The sequence below is a fragment of the Ipomoea nil genome, unplaced genomic scaffold (genome assembly GCF_001879475.1).
Source record: "Ipomoea nil cultivar Tokyo-kokei standard unplaced genomic scaffold, Asagao_1.1 scaffold2792, whole genome shotgun sequence".
NCBI classification, from domain to species: Eukaryota; Viridiplantae; Streptophyta; class Magnoliopsida; order Solanales; family Convolvulaceae; genus Ipomoea; species Ipomoea nil.
This window is the reverse complement of record NW_017619220.1, coordinates 389,210-411,421: the sequence shown is the minus strand read 5'-3', so window position 1 is coordinate 411,421 and position 22,212 is coordinate 389,210. Positions and strand designations below refer to the sequence as shown.

The 22,212-nt window shown below is 35.4% G+C and overlaps 1 protein-coding gene across 1 annotated transcript; it reads right to left on the bottom strand.

The window, feature by feature from the left end:
- Window positions 1–9,592: 9,592 nt before the first annotated feature.
- Window positions 9,593–11,487, bottom strand: LOC109157713. Its single transcript, XM_019305553.1, has 5 exons — window positions 11,457–11,487; window positions 10,899–11,019; window positions 10,397–10,542; window positions 10,108–10,223; window positions 9,593–9,901 (listed from the first exon to the last, which is right to left on the bottom strand). Exons 2-5 carry the CDS (start codon window positions 11,008–11,010, stop codon window positions 9,862–9,864), a joined length of 414 nt encoding a protein of 137 aa, XP_019161098.1. The 5' UTR covers window positions 11,011–11,019; window positions 11,457–11,487; the 3' UTR covers window positions 9,593–9,861.
- Between the last annotated feature and the right edge of the window lie 10,725 nt (window positions 11,488–22,212).

Here is a 22,212-nt window from a genome sequence, read left to right as displayed (position 1 = left end):
TCTTTGCTCCATTTTGTACTAGTGACAGAACACAAACTAAATGGCTCAAATCATTTGGAATGTAAACAAATTATTAAAATATATCTTCGTATTATTGACAAAGATGACTATATGACTAAAGACCCACCTGAGGATGACAAAACTAAACACACTTGGTTGCGTGATGATGCTAAGTTATTTCTTCAAATACAGAACTCAATTGAATCTGAGATCTTTGGCTTTGTTAGTCACTGTGAAACTGTAAAAGAATTGTTAGACTATCTCAATTTTTTGTATTCGGGTAAGGGCAACATTAGTCGAATCTATATATGATGTTTGTAAAGCTTTTTATCGAGTCGATATGCTTGACAAACCTCTACAAACATATTTTATGCAGTTCAAGAAAACTTAATTATGAGGCCCTTAATGAGTTAATGTCATTCACGGAGGATATAAAAGAACAGCAGAAACAGCGAGAACAGATGGCCATCATCAGTTTTTTGGCTAGTCTTCATCCTCGGCTAGAACCAGCAAAGTCCCAAATTTTGTCAAGTGAGGAGCTCAAATCCCTATCTGATGTGTTCTCTAGAGTACTACGTACAGAGACCTATATCAACCTCCTACGTCAAGTAGTGTCCTTGTTACCCAGAAATCAAAGGGGGAGCCTATGAAGTCATCATATCATAGTAGGGATCCTCATGGACAGAAGTATAATCCAATCATTTGCCATTATTGTTAGAGACCGGGGAACATGAAGAAGCACTACAAGAAAAATGCACATAGACAACACTAGAAAGACAACAGTTTTTAAGAAAAGTGTTGTCTTTTGTATCAAAGACAACAGTTTGGTCCAAAACCGTTGTCTTTTATGCAACACTTTTGTCAAAGACAACAGTTTTTACTTAACCGTTGTTATAAGTGTGTTGTCTTTGTGCATTTTGTGATAAGACAACACCACAACGACAACGGTTTTTTAAAACCGTTGTCTATGTGCGTTTTTTTTTTAAAAGACAACGGTTTTTTTAACCGTTGTCGTTGGTGTGTTGTCTTTAAGCGCACTAGAATACACAACACTAGAAAGACAACGGTTGTTTAAAACCGTTGTCTTTGTGCGCACTTTTTTATAAAAAGACAACGGTTTTATTTAACCGTTGTCGTTGATGTGTTGTCTTTAAGCGCACTAGAATACACAACACTACAAAGACAACGGTTTTTTAAAACCGTTGTCTTTGTGCATTATTATTTTATAAAAGACAACGGTTTTATTTAATCGTTGTCATTTATGTGTTGTCTTTAATAGCACTTGAATACACAACACTACAACGACAACGGTTTTATATAACCGTTGTCATTGCGCGTTCTTTATTTGTTTAAGACAACGGTTTTATTTAACCGTTGTCTTTGGTATGTTGTCTTTAAGCGTATTTGAATACACAACACTACAAAGACAACGTTTTTTTAACAACCGTTGTCTTTGCGCATCATCATTATTCTATAAAAGACAACAGTTGTATAAAATATAAACAAGGATTTTAACAACAAGAATCGAACCTCTGACCTCAAATATAGCAATTAAGGTTTAACCAACTTAGCAACACAAACTTTTATGTATCAAAGTGCAACATCTTGTATATAACTGGGTTGTTTTTGTGTTGTCTGTGAAAACCAAAACAACGATTTTATAAAATAGGTTAAAAATGCCTGTAAGAAGAATAGAACTTAAGATTTCTAACATAATCTAACATCACAAACTAAGATAAACCCACCAAGCCACACCAACACTTATATACTTAAGCGCAACATCTAAGATATAACGAGTTTGGTTCTGTGTTGTCTGTGAGAACCAAGACAATGATTGTATAAAATATAGGTTAAGGATAGAACCCATGACCTCTAACATAACAAATAAAGCTAAACCCACCAAGCCACACCAACTCTTGTTTACTAAAGTGTTACACCTTATCTTTTATCTATAATTTGGACCTTCATTGTTTTTGTTACGAGATGAAAATAGATGTTTAGAAGATCTAGAACAAAAAATAAAATGTAAATAATTTTTTTTGTCCAAATATAGTGCATAAAATTTTAACAAAGAAATAATACAATTCAAAAGTTAATTTAATAGTTCTATTTTCGTTCATATTTAAATATAAAATTATTCACCAAAGATTTTATAAATCTATAGTATGGAATTTATGAATCTACAGTATAAAAATCTATGAATCTCGCGTTTTGTACCTATATACCCAGTACTATTTTGGGTCTAGTGACCCGGGTAATAAAGCTAATATTTTCTTACCATGTTCTATATCTATATCGCCCGGTTTATGGTGGACCCGGTCCCTATAAAACCATGAATATACCCGGCCTACAGGCACACTAGTCTAGTGGTCTCTAGTCTCTACAGGCACCCTAGTCTAGTGGTTCGATTCCTATGTATTCACACATCACAGAACTATATGTTCATAATTTGATAACTATACAATTTAGAAATGATGAATCAACAATACAGAAATTATGAATCTACAGTTCATATATTATGAATCTGCATACGTGTAGAAATTATGAATCTACTGTATAGACACTATGAATTTAATGTATTTAAATTATGAATCTACAGTTTAGAAATTATGAATCTACAGTAAAAATTTTATGAATCTACAGTATAGAAATTATGAATCTATGCCTATATAAATTCAGAGTTTGTAGTATATAAATTATGAACTATTTTGGACCTAGCACCCCAGGTAATAAAGCTACTATTTTCTTACTTCCCGTTCTGTACCTATATACGCGGTACATCCCGAGCAATAAAACTACTATTTTTTTTACCTCGCGTTCTGTACCTATATACCCGGTACTATTTTGGGTCTAGCGTCCCTGATAATAACGTTAATATATTCTTACCCCGTTCTATACCTATATACTCGGTTTATGGTGGACCTGATCCCTATAAAATCATTGAATATATATAATATACTTATTTAATTTGAAAAAAATGAAAGCTTATTATAAATTAAAATAAAATTTCGTTATTTTTCTAATTATATTAATACATAGTATATAATATGTTATTTCCCTCTTTGCAAAATCAAAATAATTCCTTCAATTATATTATTTTCCTTTGCAAATTTTTAGGCGCGAAATTTCCCTCTTTGCTAAAGTTTCCCGTCAGAACACTTAGGTCTTCTTTGCAAATTTGCCCTCTAAACACCGCCATCTCCACATACATTGCTCGCCTCTAAACACCGCCATCTCCTCAGACATTGTTCGCCGCCAAGTGCTCTCCGCCGACCGTGCTCTCGCCGCCTCCAACCTCCGACGCCGTCGCCGCCTCCATCCTCTGCCGCCATCGCCGCCTCCCTCCTCTGCCGCCGTCGCTCTACTTGAAGATGAAGGGCGATTACCATCGCTATTTGGCTGAGTTTAAGATTGGCAATGAGCGCAAAGAGGCTGTCGAGGACACTATGCTAGCCTATAAAGCTACTCAGGTAAAAAAAACACAAAAACCATATTTATGTTTCTATGCATCTGGATTTAAATTCTCTATATTTTCACTACTTTTCTTGTGTTGTTGAGATCATTAAGATAACGAGAGCTTTGAACTGTAAATTTGCTTCCATCAGTAGTACAATTTTTGGATTAGAAGAAGACAAAGGTTAAGGTTTGAGACTTGGAGTCACTCAGCTCTTTGAAAGCTATTGATTTTCTTGGACTCGAAATTTTTTCCAAGTAAAGGTGAATTCCATATTAGGATGAGCTGGAATGGCCTTTTTGGTGACATTACTGGGGTTATTAAATATTATGTTTGCTTCTGTGTCATGACTCTTATATCCATGCCCTTGAATTGATGTTTTCTAGGATTAAAAGGCTGATAAGAAATACATTGGTATTCATTTACGCAAATCAAAATATATGCTTCTATAATGTATCGGTCACTTGGTATTTCTCATGAGTGCTCCATTTTCTCTCCACCAACAGCTATAAGAACAATTTTGAACATTTGGAACTCCTTAAGCTTTTGGCAGATTGTTTTACTTCTAGAAAAGCAGAAAAAATGTTCCCCCAAGTTAGGATCTATGGAGAATAATGAGTTAAAAGATTCATCATTCATGTCAAAGCATTTATTATTTGGCTAATCATCCTTTTTCTGCTTGTTAAAATTATTGGAAGGAATGGATTTCAAATTGTTCAATTATCAGTGGCTCCTTTCTGTCACTTTTTCTTCTTTTTCTTGTTTTTTTTTTTTTTTTTTTTTTTTTTTTGGCATTATCTCTGAAATGCTTCCATTTAGTATTTATGCTGCAGTCTTTATTAAAGTGAGGGTCACCTAATTTGTCATGGAAAAGTACTTTGTACGTTGTGTTTACTTTTGGTAACTTTTGTTTAGGGGATTTATAGAAAACAATTGCAGATTTGGTAGAGTGACAATTCTGAAAGCAGAGAAAGATGTTTCAAGCATCTTCACCATGAAAGGATAGAAATATTGAAGCATTTGTCTAACTTGCAGCAGGCAGGTTAACTAGAGAAATATTTTGATTTCCTTTTTTATGAGAGTTGATGTTCATCTCTGAGAGTGCCTTGTTACTTTGTTCAGTAATGGCTTTAATTGGATATTTGCTTTACAGAACCTAGGATGGTTTACCTCCTTGTAAACAAAATTCATATGTTTTGATTATATTATTATTTATTTTATGGATCTAGTAAAATGTCATTGTTTTCTGCACTATTAATATAACATGGTATCTGTTCTGTGCTTGGATGTAATTATTTAGCTATATGTGTTTATTGTGGAAAATGCTCATTATTTGTGCTCTGAATGTTTTATTAATATCCTCACTACACTTTTGGGCACTTGTAGTTTTGGGGATGCAGTTTGATATCATCTTGCTAGATGGCACTTAATCTATCTCAAGTTTTGATAAGATTTCTGATGTATTTTCTTGCTGATTAAAGTTTGTTGGGACAGAGGAGGCAGTACTTTTAGATTACTTGATTCATGAAATGCGGAAAGTTCTGTCTGCTGAATCACATTCTTTCCCCGTCTCCTTTATCTAATTTCTGATTTTCTATCAGGATTGATCCCTGCAGAGTCATCCCATGAATTGAAGATGGAAGTTAAAAACCTGAGGCACACTCTAAATGAACTCCATATGAAGCACATAACATTGACAGGTGAATTGCAGAGCCATAGAGATGCTGACGTGAAGAATAAGGCCATAGAATTTCTTGCTGTCTAATAAAGCTGAAAATGCTGCCTTGAAGGCAACTGATTTTGGCCTCTCTGTGTTCATATTTTCTTTTCAATTTGTGACTGGTACTTCCATAGCTTATTTCAATCTCATCTTTTTTAGTTCTTGTCACACTTCTTCAGTTTACAACTGCTGGCCGCTGGATAATCAATCTGGTCACTCTGGGTTGGAAGCTGAAAAGGTACCGCATTTCTATCTTTGCTTTATTTTCATGTATATAAACTGTTTGATATATTGTGCCACTAGAGCAAAAAAAGAATATTTGGGTGATAATGTTCTGCAGTTTTCATAAGGTTGTACTGATTTTCCCTATTTAATTTTCCGCCTCTCCCTCTTTAATTTTCCCTTCATATGGACATTTAACCATTCAACTTGCGCATTTTAGAAACATGTCTTTGAAATTGAGAGAATTATCGGTGGTTGAAATCTTTTCAATTTTGAGCACACCTTACCAGATTCCCATTTCAATTTTGTCATATTCTGGATGGAATCTTCTGTCTTGTTTCTCTTCATCTTCCTTGTTCTTAAGTTTGTATAGTAATCATAATTAGGATGAATTATCTGTGGATTAATTATTTAATTAGGTGGCATTATCTTATCTCTAATACCACTGTCCTTGTCTTCAGTTCTAACTACTCTTCTTCTTCTTCATAGCCACAACTTTTAAAAGCTCACCAAAAAGGAAGGGGAAAAAAGACTGTACTGATACCTAGTTAAAGCTCAAACAGGTAATTTTCTCCTCTTTCCTCTTCCCCCTCCCATGGGATTTATGGGTATGTGAAAAATCTTCAGTTCTAAATCTCGATCATGAATACCAAGTCATTTTCATAAGGCTGTACTGATTTTATTTGTGGGCTCTTCATCATTAGCTTGCAAATGAGAGTTATCTGGATATAGAAAAGCTGCAAGTTGGGTGATAATGTTCTGCAGATAGCTTTTTAGATTCTTGTATTCTTGGTACTATCATACTTTCTTGTTGTTGGTTTTATTGTTGTTAGTTTTATGTGGTGATGGGTGGATTGATTTTTAATTCCTTAGGTACATAAAGGAACATCAAACCAGTTAATTAAATGCAAATTTTCATCAGAATATTCTTTTTTTTTTTTTTGGATATGAGGGAAACCTCACAACCCTTTTGGTTAAATATAGAATTCAAAAATGTAAGAAAAATTATAAGTTGGTATGAGTGGCATTTGGAATAAAAAAAAAAAGTCCAGTATTATACACCCAAAAATCCAAAGCTACAGATTTTTTATTTGACAAATTTGGGTTTAAATTAATTAACTTTGTAATTTAATTGGATGATGGACTGACTTAATAAGAGTATAAAGAGTAAAAATGAATTTAGGTGGAAGTGTGAGGTGTTATTATATGTGAGTTAAGGGATTTTGGACAGAATGTAGTCAATATTTGAATGCTTCTTTGTTGCTTTTTTTGTTGCATAATCATTATTTTGAAAGTTATGATAATATATGTGAATATAAATATATTGGCATCGCGACCACCCGACAATAATTATTTCTTTAATTTAGTTTAGAACAGTTTCATATGGACACATATTACAGCTCTATACAGTGGTTAAATTTTGTCTCAACTCATAAGTATCTTAATTTGTAAGTTTAGTTTACCAGTTGCTTTGTCTTAATGAGTATTTGGTACAATGATAAGTTAATCCTATAATTGCAGTAGAAGGCTTATGCATTAACTTAAAACTATTTATTCTATTAGCTTCTTTTGAGTGCAGCAAATAGGTAGAGTTTCTCCTTGAAAACTATAAGTTGGATCACTGGATTGTTTTTATATTGTTTTATATGATACCCAACTATAACTCTACTTTTATGCTTTCTGAATTACTCCTAACTTATTTCGCATTTCATTGCAAATTTATTATATCTATACTAATTTATTTACTCACTTTTTACATGTAGTTCCAACAAGTTGATTATGATAAAGCGGTTATTGATCTGGTGCGTTCAGAATGAGCCGATATTCTATCAAGTTATATAGAGTAGGTATGATTTGACGTTGTAATCATTTAGACTTTGTTCGTAGAATTGTTTTTTGTAGTATTATGACTTGGATGATGATTCGATTAGAATTGGTAATGAAAGTATTTTGACTTGTTATTTTGAACCTTGCTTAGCTTATTCAAAATTATGTAACTATACTTGGCCATGGTGAATGGATAAATTGATTTTTTTTATATGATTAAAATTTAAGCAGGTTAAAAATGGGTTGAGACAACGGTTAAAAACCGTTGTCTATTTTACAATAGACAACAGTTTGAAACTGTTGTCTTTTCTACAAAAGACAACAGTTTATGAGCGTGATTTTTGACAACAGCGATTTCAACAACACACAATAGACAACAGTTTATAACTGTTGTCTTTTAAAGAAAAGACAACAGTTAAAAATCGTTGTCTATGTGCATCACTTTTAACAACACCGGTTTCAACAACATTGAATAGACAACGGGTCAAAAACTGTTGTCTTTTCTAGAAAAGACAACGGTTAAAAACCGTTGTCTATGTTCGTGACTTTTAACAACACCGATTTCAACAACACTTAATAGACAACGGTTAAAACACCGTTGTCGTTTATAGAAAAGACAACGGTTAAAAACCGTTGTCTATGTGCGTGACTTTTAACAAAACCGGTTTCAACAACACTTAATAGACAACGGTTAAAAAACCGTTGTCGTTTCTAGAAAAGACAACGGTTATTAACCGTTGTCTATGTGCGTGACTTTTAACAACACCGGTTTCAACAACACTTAATAGACAACGGTTAAAAAACCGTTGTCGTTTCTAGAAAAGACAACGGTTATTAACCGTTGTCTATGTGCGTGACTTACAACAACACCAGCTTCAACAACACTTAATAGACAACGGTTAAAAAACCGTTGTCGTTTCTAGAAAAGACAACGGTTATTAACCGTTGTCTATGTGCGTGACTTACAACAACACCGGCTTCAACAACACTTAATAGACAACAGTTAAAAAACCGTTGTTGTTTCTAGAAAAGACAACAGTTAAAAAACCGTTGTCTATGCGCGGGACTTACAACAACACCGGCTTCAACAACAGAAATTATACCCCTACGACAACGGTTATTAACCGTTGTCTATGTGCATTTTTCTTGTAGTGAAGGATTGCCGAAAGCTTCAGAATAGAAATCAGGGCAATCGGTCTGCTAATATGGTGTCTTCCGATGCTCATGGTGAGAAAACAGTTGTCTTCTCTGCAGATGAGTATGCTAAGTTCCTAAAGTACCAAGAATCCTCATCATCTACCTCAACTGTAGCTGCTGCAACCTCAGGTAATCCCAACACTTCCTCGTCTCTTTAGCTTCCAAATGGGTTATTGATTCGGGAGCCACGGATCATATGACAGGTAACTCTAGCCTCCTATCTACCTTTCAATCCACTTCTTCAACTTCCCATGTCACTCTAGTTGATGGATCCACCTCTAGTGTGCTTGGGATTGACACTGCTAATCCAACTCCTGATCTCCCGTTATCCTCGGTCTTAACCTTCCCAACTTGTCTTTTAATTTGATCTCTGTTAGTCAAATTAGTAATGCTCTAAATTGTTCTATAACCTTTTCCCTACTCACTGCATGTTCCAGGATCTTACGACGAAGCGGATTATTGGTAAAGGGCATGAGTCGGGTGGCCTCTATATTGTTGATTCCAATATGACGAGAACGGTTGCCTGCTGGGCTGCTTCGGGATGGGTACTCCGTTTGAAATCCATTGTCGTTTAGGGCACCCCTCTTTACCATTGTTGAAAAATATGTGTCCACGGTTTAGTGATGTGAGCCTAATTGTGCATATTTTTAGTATTAATTTATTTATATTTATTAGGCTTGAGTTCATAATTGTGGTAATTTAATTGCATAATCCTTTATTTTATTATTTAGTTATGGTTCACACTCGTTTTGAATGTTTTACGGTGTTTGTTAGTGTTTTTGAACCATTGTAGGTCAAAGTTAGCAAGGGAAGTCTTTCTCTTGATCTTCACTTCAGGTAGACCTATCATACTAAATGCAACTCAGATTCGTGTAGGTGTATCACTTAGTACGAATCACATGATGAGTTGTGACTGCTTTCATCTAACACGAAAGATCTAATATAATGAAATTAAAAGAGGGGTCTACAAACCTAGCAAGATTGGTATCATCAAAATCTAAGTACACTTGTTCCTAACATTGGGTACTATCTAGTGAGGGTGCTACCATCTAAAATTGTTATTCTAACAGTTAATCCAATATTTTTTCCATAAGTCATAGTTATGAATTTGAGAAATATTTACTTTTATGAAAAATTTGATAAACTTGCATTGATACTTTGATAAATTCAAAAACACTAATTTGAAAATACAAATTGGGCATTGAATTATTCGCGCAATGCGCGTACAACATGTGAACCAGAGTCTACAACATGTGAACAAGGTTGTAAAAGAAAGCAAACCACACTCTACAACATGTGAACAAGGTTGTAAAAGAAAGCAGACCACACTCTACAACATGTGAACAAGGTTGTAAAAGAAAGCAGACCACACTCAATTCCAAGAGTTGGCGAGTTGCAAAGATGCAGATGCCATTTGTTACAGGGAACTGCTCGGCGTTCATCAGAATCGGAGGGGCATATTAGAAAACCAGTTTCTTGCACTGTCAAATTTATCATGAAAGTGAGATTAGTAAGCCACATCAAACCAAAACTTATGAACAACGTTCCAAATGGCTCTTGTTAAGTGATGTGTATATATGTATATACATTAGGGAATTCATGAATAAAATGTAATACTTAAAATATATCAATAACATATGCTATTCATGCATTTTATGTACGGAGTATATTTTATTACAACTCTCACCTTTGTTGAGAAATGGGATCAACTCCTTCACAGAAAAATTTGCAGAAACTTTCAGGCGTTGAGGAGTTGATCCGGTCGAATATACTAGTAAGTATTGGTTCATAAAGGGCAATGCACTGTTTGCAGAATGGAGTAACAGATCAATATTTGTAAAAGGAATAAAGTTATAAATAATAACATATCAACACAACATTCTCTGCTTAAGTAAGCTAGATTATTGATGAATTGTTTCCAGATAAAATTAAAGATGGAGCTTTAATGGACAATTAGAAGCTGAAGGATTGAATACCATTTGCGCCAAATCAAAAAACCTAGAGCAGTAGTTGTGAAGATCGTCAATCATCTCGCTTTGTTTCTGCTTATCAGAATAGATTGCGAAAAGTTGTTTACACTGTAAGCACAGATCTTCATTTCCGCTGACTTGAACTTGTTTCTCTGTGGAAGGTATGTATTCCATAATCTCATTAAGCATTATCACTACTGGAAATTATGGAATTTCCGACCACTTTTGGTATCCGAAAAAAACTTTGTTGCTATTTTCGACCACTTTTTGCTTTCGACTACTTGATTTAAGATCACTTTCTGGTGGTCGAAAATTCCATAATTTCTAGCCGTGACAATTACATTTATTGAAATGAGTCAAATGACTCAAGAAACCAAATAGAAAAAAGTAAGAATTGAAAAGATAAAAGGGCACAAGCAAGCAAAAGATTCTCTCTTAAGGTCAGAAACTGGATGAAAGTAAAATATTTTATTATGGAATGGGAAAACTAACCAAAATGGATAAGTACCTGAGAAGACATCTCTCTTATGGTCAGCAGCTGCTAAATCTTTAGCACTACAGCGCCAGCTGCTAATAGCAGCTAGTACAAGAACAACAACAAAGCAGAGCCTTCTATCCATGCCGGCCTCCTGATCGAATCAAAATAAATATTCATTAATTTTCAACTTAATTACGTCTCAACCTGCATTCTTTTCAACGCCCAATATTTCACTTCTTGATATATGCTGTGTCAAATTTACATGTAATTTTCTAAATATTCTCTTGAAGCATATATATAATTAGGATCAGAACCTTCAATTCTATCTTGTGAAACCATTGAAAAATTGTTAGCATTTACAATCTAAGATACTTAAAAAGATTAAAACCTGTGTTGGAACTCAAAATTTCCAACACAAGTATCATACAATGATTAATCAAAATGCTATGCTGAAATAAATGAAGATAAACACCAAAGTTTAACATGAACTACGATCAAAATGTATCAACAGATGAGATGCATTTAGAGATATAAATTAAAGTGTTGCAATTGAAGCAGCAATGAAAGGGAAATCACTGTATAGCGTACAGAGAGAGAGAGAGAATCAGTGAGAGTAAGAGAGTAAGGAGTGATTGTTCTTCCGTGGGTGGCACACTTTAAATAGTGAGACACAGGAGCGTTTGGTTGGAGGGAGGGAATTAGGTGAGAAAGAAATTGCAATTTCATGAGCGATGAATTACTGGGAATAAAGTGAAAATTTAAATTTCAGTATTTGGTTTATAGGAATAAAATTACTTGGAATTTTAATTCAATGCTTGGTGTACATGGGAATTGAAAGAAAATAAGTAGTATAAAGTCCAAAATGCTCATTGTTGTTGTCAGGCATCAATTTTAGGTTAAAAAATGAGAGGGTAATTTTGTCTAATCATTATTTTTTTTACTTCCTAAAATCCATGGAATTAAAATCCCAAGGGGGCCATGAGATTTTAATTCCATGAAAATGAAGGAATTGCAATTCCTTCTAACCAAACTAAGGAATTTAGTGGCCTTTGGAATTAGGTGGTGGTAGGATATATCCCGACCGACCAGAGATGCTCTCCAAGAGGGTTAACACCGGTTCCTTGACCCGAGCGCTGCAACAGAAGGAGGGTCGGGACCGGTCGTCCAAGTGCGTTGATATTGTTTTCCTGCGTAAAGACGGTCGTACTCGACCGATGTTTTGCCCGACCACCCTACCTTTGTTCTACGGAGAGACAGTATCTTTAGAGAGGGACACGTGGCGACGCTAGGTGTTGACAGAGAGGGCTCACCAGGTTGGGGCACGTGGGTGTTACGTGGATTACATGCCGGTAGGCCGGAGAGTTGTCCCCGGCTAGAGGCTATAAATATCCCCGGCGATTAGGGTGAGGGGGACTTTTGGGAACGATCAATAGACCATCTACAGAGCTGCTCGACCGCAGTCAGTCGGCCCTCGAAGTGGTCATTTAGATTGTATTAGGTCACCCTCTTAATAAATATACTTTTCCTTATACACACCATTTTATATTCAGTACGCATACCGCTTACACATGGACATTAGTACTATCAGGTGAGAATTAAGTGATAGTGGAATTTAAATTCCCTCCAACCAAACGGCCTGTGAGAGTTATTGATTTTTCATTGGCACGTGCATGCTTCAATTGTTATACCATGCATTCATAGTGTATTCTTAACACAGATACAAAAATTTTGACCGTAAATTAATACATTATGTATTTACAAATAACTTGATAATTGCTGACACATAATATGATAGCTACAAGTATAAAAACTATCAATTGCAGATACAAAATGTATCAACTATAAATACAGAATCTGATAATTGCTGACACATAATAGAATAGCTACAAGTATAAAAACTATCAACTACAGATAGAGAAAGGCTATATGCAACAAACTTGACTTAGTGGCATAATTTTATTAGAATTTTAATTACTATAAAAGTATGAATTATTCTTGTATTTAAAATTTTTTTTATTGTATTAATCCTAATTAATCCCATCCTTTCCGTCGACATTATCAATCAATCTAAATCTCATGCTACAATAAATAGTAGAACTTTGTTTTCAAAAAAAAAAAAAAAGTAGAACTTTCCTTTTAGAGTTTACATTATAGCTATAATATATCAACTAGTATTTGTCTCGTGCGATGCACGAAAAATATGTTATAAAAATATACCTTATATGAGGTTTATTCATATATAAAAATTTTGTTATTTAATAATTATGTGTGAATTGCTATGATAACATTATGAACATAAATATATTTACAATTAAAATAAGAAGTGATATTTAAGGTGTGTGATTACTACAAATCTTAAACTATATTAAAAATTTAGTACATAGTATTTAATATTACCAATTTTTAAGAACTTAGTAAACTACAATAGTAATTGAATTACAATTTTCAGAGTCATCACGGATCAAAATTTTTAGACTTTTGAGATTTTTAACTCTAGATATAACAACATATAATTGACCTTTAAAGATCAAATAATTATTTATAAATATAAATGACTATTAATCATCATCACCATTTTCTAAATAATAATATAGAAGATCCAAAAAATTAAAGAATACAATAATAATAAGGATAGAGATAATAATTGTAACAATAATTGCTCACCAAACTATATGGCTATATTATAGTTAAGATAATTAATGAATTTGAAAGTTTTTTAAAAAATGTTAGAACCCTAATCTACCAACCTAGCTAATTTGCCTTCCTTATCCAAGAAAAAAAATAGTCTACCGGAAATGATAAACTAAAGAATATTGGTCTTGCTGGTATGTGTTCTAGAAGACTAGCTACAACTCCAGCTGCCAGAAGCTCATCCCCCGGCCTCACCAATAAAAACTAAAAAATAAACACACACAAAATAATATATATATATATATATATATATATATATATATATATATATATCATCTCCCTTAGCTTGTAAAAAGAATGGAATCTCATCCACACCTTTCATCTTGAAATATCAAATTCTAGGATAATTTTACCATTACTAAATTTTTAAATTTACAATAATTATAAAATATACACTTGTCAAATCATACAGATTATTGTAAATTTGTAATAGCAAGTTGATATTTCAAATTTGTTTCCCTCTTACAGACAAATTCGAAATTCAGCTATAAATACTTGAAAAATGATCAAGAAAACTAGAAATACAAAAGACTTAATTAATAAAGCAGAAGAATTTATCTTTTAAAGCATGAATTAGAAAAGAGAATATTAATTCTTCTCAATAATTAGATAATAACCAACAATCTAGATCAACAGGTAATAAAATTCCTACCAAGCATAAATAATATTTTCAATTCCACAACATCAAAATATTATTTATATCTCCAGTAGATATGTTTAGACATATAAATTCAACCATTTCCTATATAAACATTCTACACTTTTCACTGCATTCTCTTTACCGCCTATCTTGAAAAATGTCAAATCATTTTTATTATTTTTTTTTTTTTTGCGAATGAAAATCTATTGACTATTGAACCTTCTTTATCTAGCAGGCCATCTAACTTAGTAATATCAAAAAAGAGATGCTTGACAGTGAAAATTGGGCAATTTATATCCTGCATCACGGCGCGCGTTGCATTGTGCGCCTAGATGCAAAACGACGTCGTTTTAATTTTTATTTTTATTTTTTTGAAATTTCGCTACCGAGTGTTTGGCAGTTAATTTTTCTTTAAAAAAATCTCATGTTCAAAAATATACATAATGTTATACTATAATACACATAATTGTATACATGAATGTACATAATTATATAACAAAATACACATACTCGTTTTTAAAAGATAATACACATAATCTAACATAATACATAATTAACATAAACTTTTAACATAATCAACTCTTAACATAATACACCAAAATTTCCTGATTCGGATGTACATAATTGTCTAAAAAAAATATACATAATTGTATAAAAATGTACATAATAAAAAATATACATAATTGTATAAACAAATATACATAATCATTTCAACTTACTATCGCGCTTCCCAAAACGACGTTGTTTTGGGAGGCGCGGGGCACACTGTGCACCGTGGTGCAGGGTATAACGATTGTGAAAATTGGGAGAAAAGCAGCCGGTTCCTTTCCCTTGTACTGTTCACGGCACACACCAGAATCTCCGGTATGTGTTTCTCTTGGCACACCACACCGCCACAATATATAATACATATATTAATAATGTATATTAGCCCGCCACAATAATACATATATGTTAATAATGTATATTAGCTATTAATTAATTCGTAAGGAATACTAATACGTGTCCAATATATTATTCCTCTTATTACGTATATAATAATGCTCTTATTATATATAATATCGTTCTCTCATTAAATATACTAGTAATATCTATCGTTAAAAAAAATGTAGGAAACGACGAAGTTGCGTCGGTGGACAGTGGCTGGTAGCTGTGGCATCGCAGGGAAGCCGGAGGAGGGAACGACGGCGTTGGCGACTGTGGCGTCGCGGTGGTGGGTGCGCTGTGCGTCTGATCTAGATTTGGGCTGAAGATCGATTTAGGGTTAAAGGATATTAGATCGGAATTCTATCTGTATTAAATTGATATTACACCACCGTTAATAAAAGAAACGGTGGCGGAATAAAAAAAAAAGGATTCTTTTTATTATTTTTAAAATACTTTTCGCCACAGTTCATGTAGGAATGGTGGCGTTTTATTTTTATTTTTCGCCACTGTTTCAACTAGAAACAGTGGCGAAATTTAAAAGTCTTATTTTAATTTTTTAATCCGCATCCGTTACATCTAAGAATAACCGCGGACTATCTATCAATTATTACGAACTTGTCACTGTAAATTTTTGAATTAATAATACACTACTATTTTTTTTTAATAACAGTAGCTAAATGTCAGTCTTCTATGTCCTGTTTTGTACTAGTGTACTTATCTAGGCGTTGATTAATCAACGCCTAGACGCTAGGCGTTGGCCGACCGCCTAGCGTATCACCATAATCGGTGGTCTAGGCTTGGCTACCTAGTCGGCCTCCTAGGCCTCCTAGGCAACAATTAGGCCGCCTAGTCCGTCGATTAGCTATTGTTTTTTTAATAGATTATTTCACTCAAAACGACATCGTTTTGAGTAAAAATAATCCTAAATTGTTCAAGTTATAGATGTTTTTAGGTTAATATTTAATATTTAAGTATTAACAGTTGGTCCGGTAGGGTCGAAAGAAAGTCTAGAGGGGGGGGGGGAGGGGGGGGGGGGGGGAATAGACTTTACTCGATTTTTCAAAGCAACTCCTTTCAGAGGTTATGCATAGCGGTAATATATGAGTTTGTTTTTAAATTGATCTTTGCACTATTTCGTTATGAAGATTTAGGGTTTGGTCAATATGGATGCTATGCACGAAAGATAAATTACCGAAAGTAAAGAGAGATAGAGAGAGATTTTTATAATGGTTTGGCTATTAACAAAACATATTCCACTCTTCTTTCACAACTCGTGAAAGGGTTTGCACTATCACTATTTAGTACAAACTGACAAGCTAGCTTCCTTGATCACTAAGTCGGACAGCCGCTTGTGTAGGTTTTTTTAACTTCTCGAGTTTACTCCACCTCTATCAACGTCTTCTCCAGAGTTGAGTGTTGGAAAGAAATAACACGTTTCTCCAACTACCTGAAATCTTGACTTGTTGTTGAATAATTCTTCACATAAACGTTGCAAGATTTCTTCAAGTTGTGAAGTATGAGATCCGGATGAACTTCTTGAAAAACTTCACAACTACACGCTGGTTAAGAAAAGCTTTTGAATAAACTTGTTTGAAGAGCTTTTCTAAGATAGAAGCAGTTGTAGAACCAGCACTTTCTTCTGTGGTGAAGAGAGGTATTTATAGGTGAGGAAAAATTCATCCGTTAGAGGGAGATGAAAATTCAAACCTATTATCCAACGTGTATTAACCACTGGGCATGAAGCATTTAATGCAGTTGTGTTGTGTAGCTGTTGGTGACAAAAAGTAACATGGTTTTTTGTCCTTTTTCACTGACAAGAAGTACTAATCATGTTATGCTTCTCGGTTTTTGTGAATATCATTCTTAGGACTCCTTTTGTCTAGGATGATTGCCCAGCTGTGAGACATAGACAACATTCTTCTTGTTCACTTGTAAAGGTTGTCTATTCAAGTCTGACTTAGACTTATAGTCTCGGGAATATACAACGAAAGATTGTCCTTATCTTTCGTTTTCCCTTTTGGTCAAATGATCTTCCTTATCACTTGACGTTTACACAAGAGTTAGACCCTTCCATCTTTCGGTCTAAATCGTTCTCTCGGTATTCTCTTGATCTTCTTTTCTTCAAGTAGACTTGATTTACTAAGTGCAACTCTGATTCGTGTATTTGTGCTACTGAGCACGAATCACATGGTGAGTTATGACTACTTTCGTCTAACACGAAAGGTGCCAAACAATGAGATTAAAAGGAGGAGTCTACATTCCTAGTAAGTTTGGTATCATCAAAATCTGAATACACTTGTTCCTAACAATTTTCCCCTTTTTGATGATGTCAAAACCTATACTCTTGCTATAAGGCTGAAAATTATCCTTAAACGGATTTTCATTACAAAACAGCCAAATAGTTGAGTTTACAATAAGTTCTAAGAAAAACACACATAAGAACAACTCAACACAGATTGTAACACCCCGTGTTATGACCTCTAACCTAAACTAATTATTTAATTACTTAGCCTAAAAAGAGAATTAAAATCCATTAATTAGCTAAAAAGAGGTCCACCATAGCCCATGGACCCTTATCCCTAAAACCAACCCCTTAGTCCTGTAAGGAATAGAATTAGCAAGCCCACACCATGTAGACCCTAATTAGGACTCTTAGATATATAAATAGGGGCATAGGAGGCACCTAGAACCCACACCACAATAACTTTCACCACACAAGAATTTCCATAGGTGAAATCAAGAAGAAGAGATCTTAAAGAAAGACCCTTTATAGCCAAGGATTCTAATTAAGGCTAAGAGGTAACCCATGTCTCAACAAAACCTATTTTCCTCGCTATAATCTTCTTTTTTGGCTCCTTATTCTATGCTTGTGTCTTGATGAAATCTTCTATGATAATTGTGATATGATCTTGATAATTGATAAGGTGATTTTATGTGTAATCTTGATGATGATTAGAGGATCTTGATGATTGTGTGATGTTCTTGATAAATCTTGGTGTTTCTTGATATTAAAAGATGAACTATGATCTTGATAATTTAAATATGATTAGAGCCCTAGGTTGAAACATGAATTTCGTATTGGGATATTCTTGGTATATTTGGGTGGGAATTCACATGTTCGGGTGTTGATTATGTTTAGAAGTCATGATAGGTTGTGTTCTATGTGATTCTTGCTTTTGATCCGTTAATTGTCTACATGGTGTCGTCTTTTGTGTTTAAAAGTGTTTAAGCATGGTTTCGGGTTCCACGGAGGATCCCGGGATGTATATTTTGGAAAAGAGTCAGTGGGGGGTAGGTGGGGGTAGGGGGACCCGCCACCTACCCGCTGCCAATTTTAACGCCACCGGCAGCGGGCAGACGTCTGTCCGCCGGCCACCCGCTGGAATTTGTCCACCTTAGGACTACGGCTTCCCCGTTTGATGTTCCCCAACCCCCGTGGTGTCCCAACGGACCCCGTTTGTCGTGCATGAGTCTAGTTTGATGTTTCGGGTACCATTCGTAGGATAAAAGAGTCTTGTGTATTGCATGTTAGTTGAATCGGTAACCCGTTGGCCTAGGAGGAAGATGCATGAACCCCTTAGGACTATTCTTAGTATGTGGATAATCACGCATAAGTTTATTTATACGCTTTCCCCCTTTTCAATGTGCTAGTATGTGCTACTATGTGTTATGTGAGCATGATACCCCAATTTGGTTGCGATCAAATTGGTTATACACGAGCTGCGGTTCGTTATCTTGGCTGCGGTCAAGCTGGTTACTCATGAGCTGCGGTTCATTCTCCTGGCTGCGGTCAGTGATTCACTTCTTGGGTGCGGTCCACATGGGCCTCGTGTGCTATGGTCCACCGACTGGATGCGCCAGGCGGTGTGTAGGGCCACTAGCCCGAGGAAGGCCATAGTCTACCGAATGAGTGATCAGGCGGTGTGTAGGGCTATGGTCGGCTGCGATCCACCGAGTGTATGTGCCAGCGGTGTGTAGGGTCGTAGTCCCCGAAGATCATTGCCCACCGAATGAGTCCCTCAGGCGGTGTGTAGGGCTTTGATCGGTTACGACCCACTGATTGAGCTCGTCAAGCGGTGTGTAGGGTCGCAGTCCCCAAAAGAGGATCACAGTCCACCGACTGAGCGCGTCAGCGGTGTGTAGGGCTGTGATCCACCGTTGAAACTATCGACGGTCTATACAGTTGGCTGCGGTCAACTCCTTCATGCTGCGGTATGAGGTAGGGTTCTGCGGGGCCGTGTTAGTACTATATGTACTAACCCTCATGTTCGGGGCATGCGATTGGTCCCGTGTCGCCACCAAAGTGTGCTTATGTGACAAGGTTGTTGATCGAATGATGATGTGAATGATTTGAAAGTGAACTGTGACCTCAGATACATATTCTTTATGATATTTTCTCTATATAACTGATTATCATTGTTTAACGTGCTTATCCCTACCTGTCGAGTCTATTCCTGGTTTTAAAGCTAAGAGTCTCCTAAGCATATATCTTCATGCTTCAAAATGGTTTTCATATATATATATATATATATATATATATATATATATATATATATATATATATATATATATATATATATATATATATATATATATATATATATATATATATATATATATATATATATCTACCTATATTGTATTTCAACGCGTTGGAGTGGGTTACCAGCATCATTCGCTGAATAGATATATTTGGCTTTCAGGCACAGATGATTAGCTTCCGGAGCGCGCTGGAAGAACTTGGATTAGATAGTTAGTTTTCCTTTCGGCCTGCGTGTCATGATGATGTATTGAGGATATTTAGTTAGTTTAGCCTGTACATCTGAGTTCTCCAGCTCAGATGTGGCATATCACCCCGTACTCTTATGTTTAGTAATACTATGTTTTGGGATTTAATGAGGATTTACCTTTATTGTATAAGTTTTAAAAGTTTCAAAATTTTGGGGTGTTACACAGACAGCAAAAAAGAGATTTCATTCAGATTTAGTGCAATACAAAAGAGATTGAAGTATCTAGTTATTACATGTTCAATAACTTATCTCTCTGTGCAGCTTCTTGAATTCGGGCTTCCTTTTCTTCAGCTTCTCGCTTTCTTGCTAAGGTCTGGTAGTCGAGTTCGTCATTGAAAAGCTTTCTGAAAGCTCTAATTCCTTTATCTCGAGCTTTTTCTGCATATTCATTAGTGAAGATGTAGTTGATGTAGTTGCTGTATGCTTCAACTACATTTCGTCCTGGAACGATTCCATTATTCTACCAGATGACAAGTTCTATGGAATTCATTCCCTCGAGGTAGCTTTTGCCAGATTCTTCATGGATTTTGAATACAGCATTGTGTTTGGCATTTGGATCAACATCTATGTCAATAATACTGAGGTCCTTGATTTTCTCCTGGATTTTCTGAAAGTAGGCAAGTTCTTGTTCTCTTCATAACTTGATTTCTTCTTCTTCTTTTCGCCTCCTTTCGTTTTGTTCTCTTATTTCTTTGTTTCGGGCTCTCTGATATTATTGTCTAGCTTGATTATCTTGCTCTTTCATGCTGACAGGTATATTGCAACCTTCAAACCGTCTTCCACTGCCAACAACATACTCTTCATAAGGAAGGAACTGTCCTTCTGCATCCAATGTCACAGTTTTGTCTTGCATCCATTTCTTTCGAATCTGCTCTCTTACTGCTTGACTGGATTGACGAGTGCCTTTTGGATAATTTGTTTTGGAGATGGGAGGTAATGTGAGTTGCTTGGTCTTCTCTCCATCTCCTCTTGAGTTGCTTCTTCCATCTCTTCTTTCGTCTGCATTCCTCTTGTATCTTCTTTCACTGCCTCCTTCATCATCTTTATCTCCTCTTTCCCCCTTTTTGGCATCATCGTGTGCTGAGGATAGAGGTTGAGTGAGAGTTTGAAGAGAGATCGAAATGTCACGCACATAATTCAGAGTGGCCAACTAATTCTCGCCAATGCGAAAGAGATCATTATGCACTGAATCAAATTTCGTGCAGGCAAGATCAACTCGTTCCTTGAGGTTGAAATTGGAGTGTTTCATGTGATGATGTTCCTTGAGAATCTTTGTTTGATTTTCTTCAATTTTTGTTTGATTTGCTTGAGTAAACGTCAAGTCTTGAAGTAGATGTTCCACAGATTTGGCCATATCAGTAATGGCTTTGTGTGTATCTTGATCAGGGGAGGTATTCGGAGCCGAGAGTTGAGCATTTTCTCTCTTTGTGTGTCGCAGCGTTTTCTTCAGCTCCTTGAAGTGTGTATTGATGTCAACCCTTATCTTGCCAAGTGCCGATAAAATGATTGTAGTACTGAGACTACCAGCAGAAGGGGTATTCATTTCATGGTAACCAGGCTCGTCTTGCCTCGCACCAAACGATGCTTCCAGGTTTCCAGCGTTGGCTGATCTCAGAGTTAGTTTACCATCAGTATTTGCCGTAGATTGATCTTTTCCAACAGAACCCGAAAAAGCTGGTGTATGCTGCTGGTCTTTCGGGGTTGAATCATTTGGACTGGGATTTAAGTGAATGACCAGTGCATTTCTATCATCTTGGTCGTCATCTCATCCTTGATCACCGTCTTTTCCAACATCATCAGCATAATCATCCCTGTTGTGAGGATCACTTAGTTCGTTGTTGTCACCAACATCATCATCATCACTGTCGTCCTCACTTGGATCATCCTTCTCATGATCATATTTATCAGCATTATCATGTTGATCATTTTTGTTTGAATCTTCATCATCATCATCTTCTTCTTCCTCTTGTTCTTTTCCTTCTTCATCTGCAACACTTTGTTTTCCACTTGTCTTCTTTCTTTTGCTGCATTCGGGATCATTTTGATGGATCTTTTCAAGCTCAATTTTAATCTTTGATAGCATCATTGTAGCTTTGAGTTCTTTCATTTCGGCTTCATACGCCGGATCAAGCGGTGGTTTCTTCACATCCAAACTGATTGGAGCTTTTCCTTTTGCAATGCTTCTGTTGGTTATTTTGTATGAGTAAGCTCAGTTGATTGTTTCGATCCTTGTGGCTTCGTACACATTTTGAGTTCCAAACCACTCAAGAGCAAATTTTTCTTCACTTCTCATTGT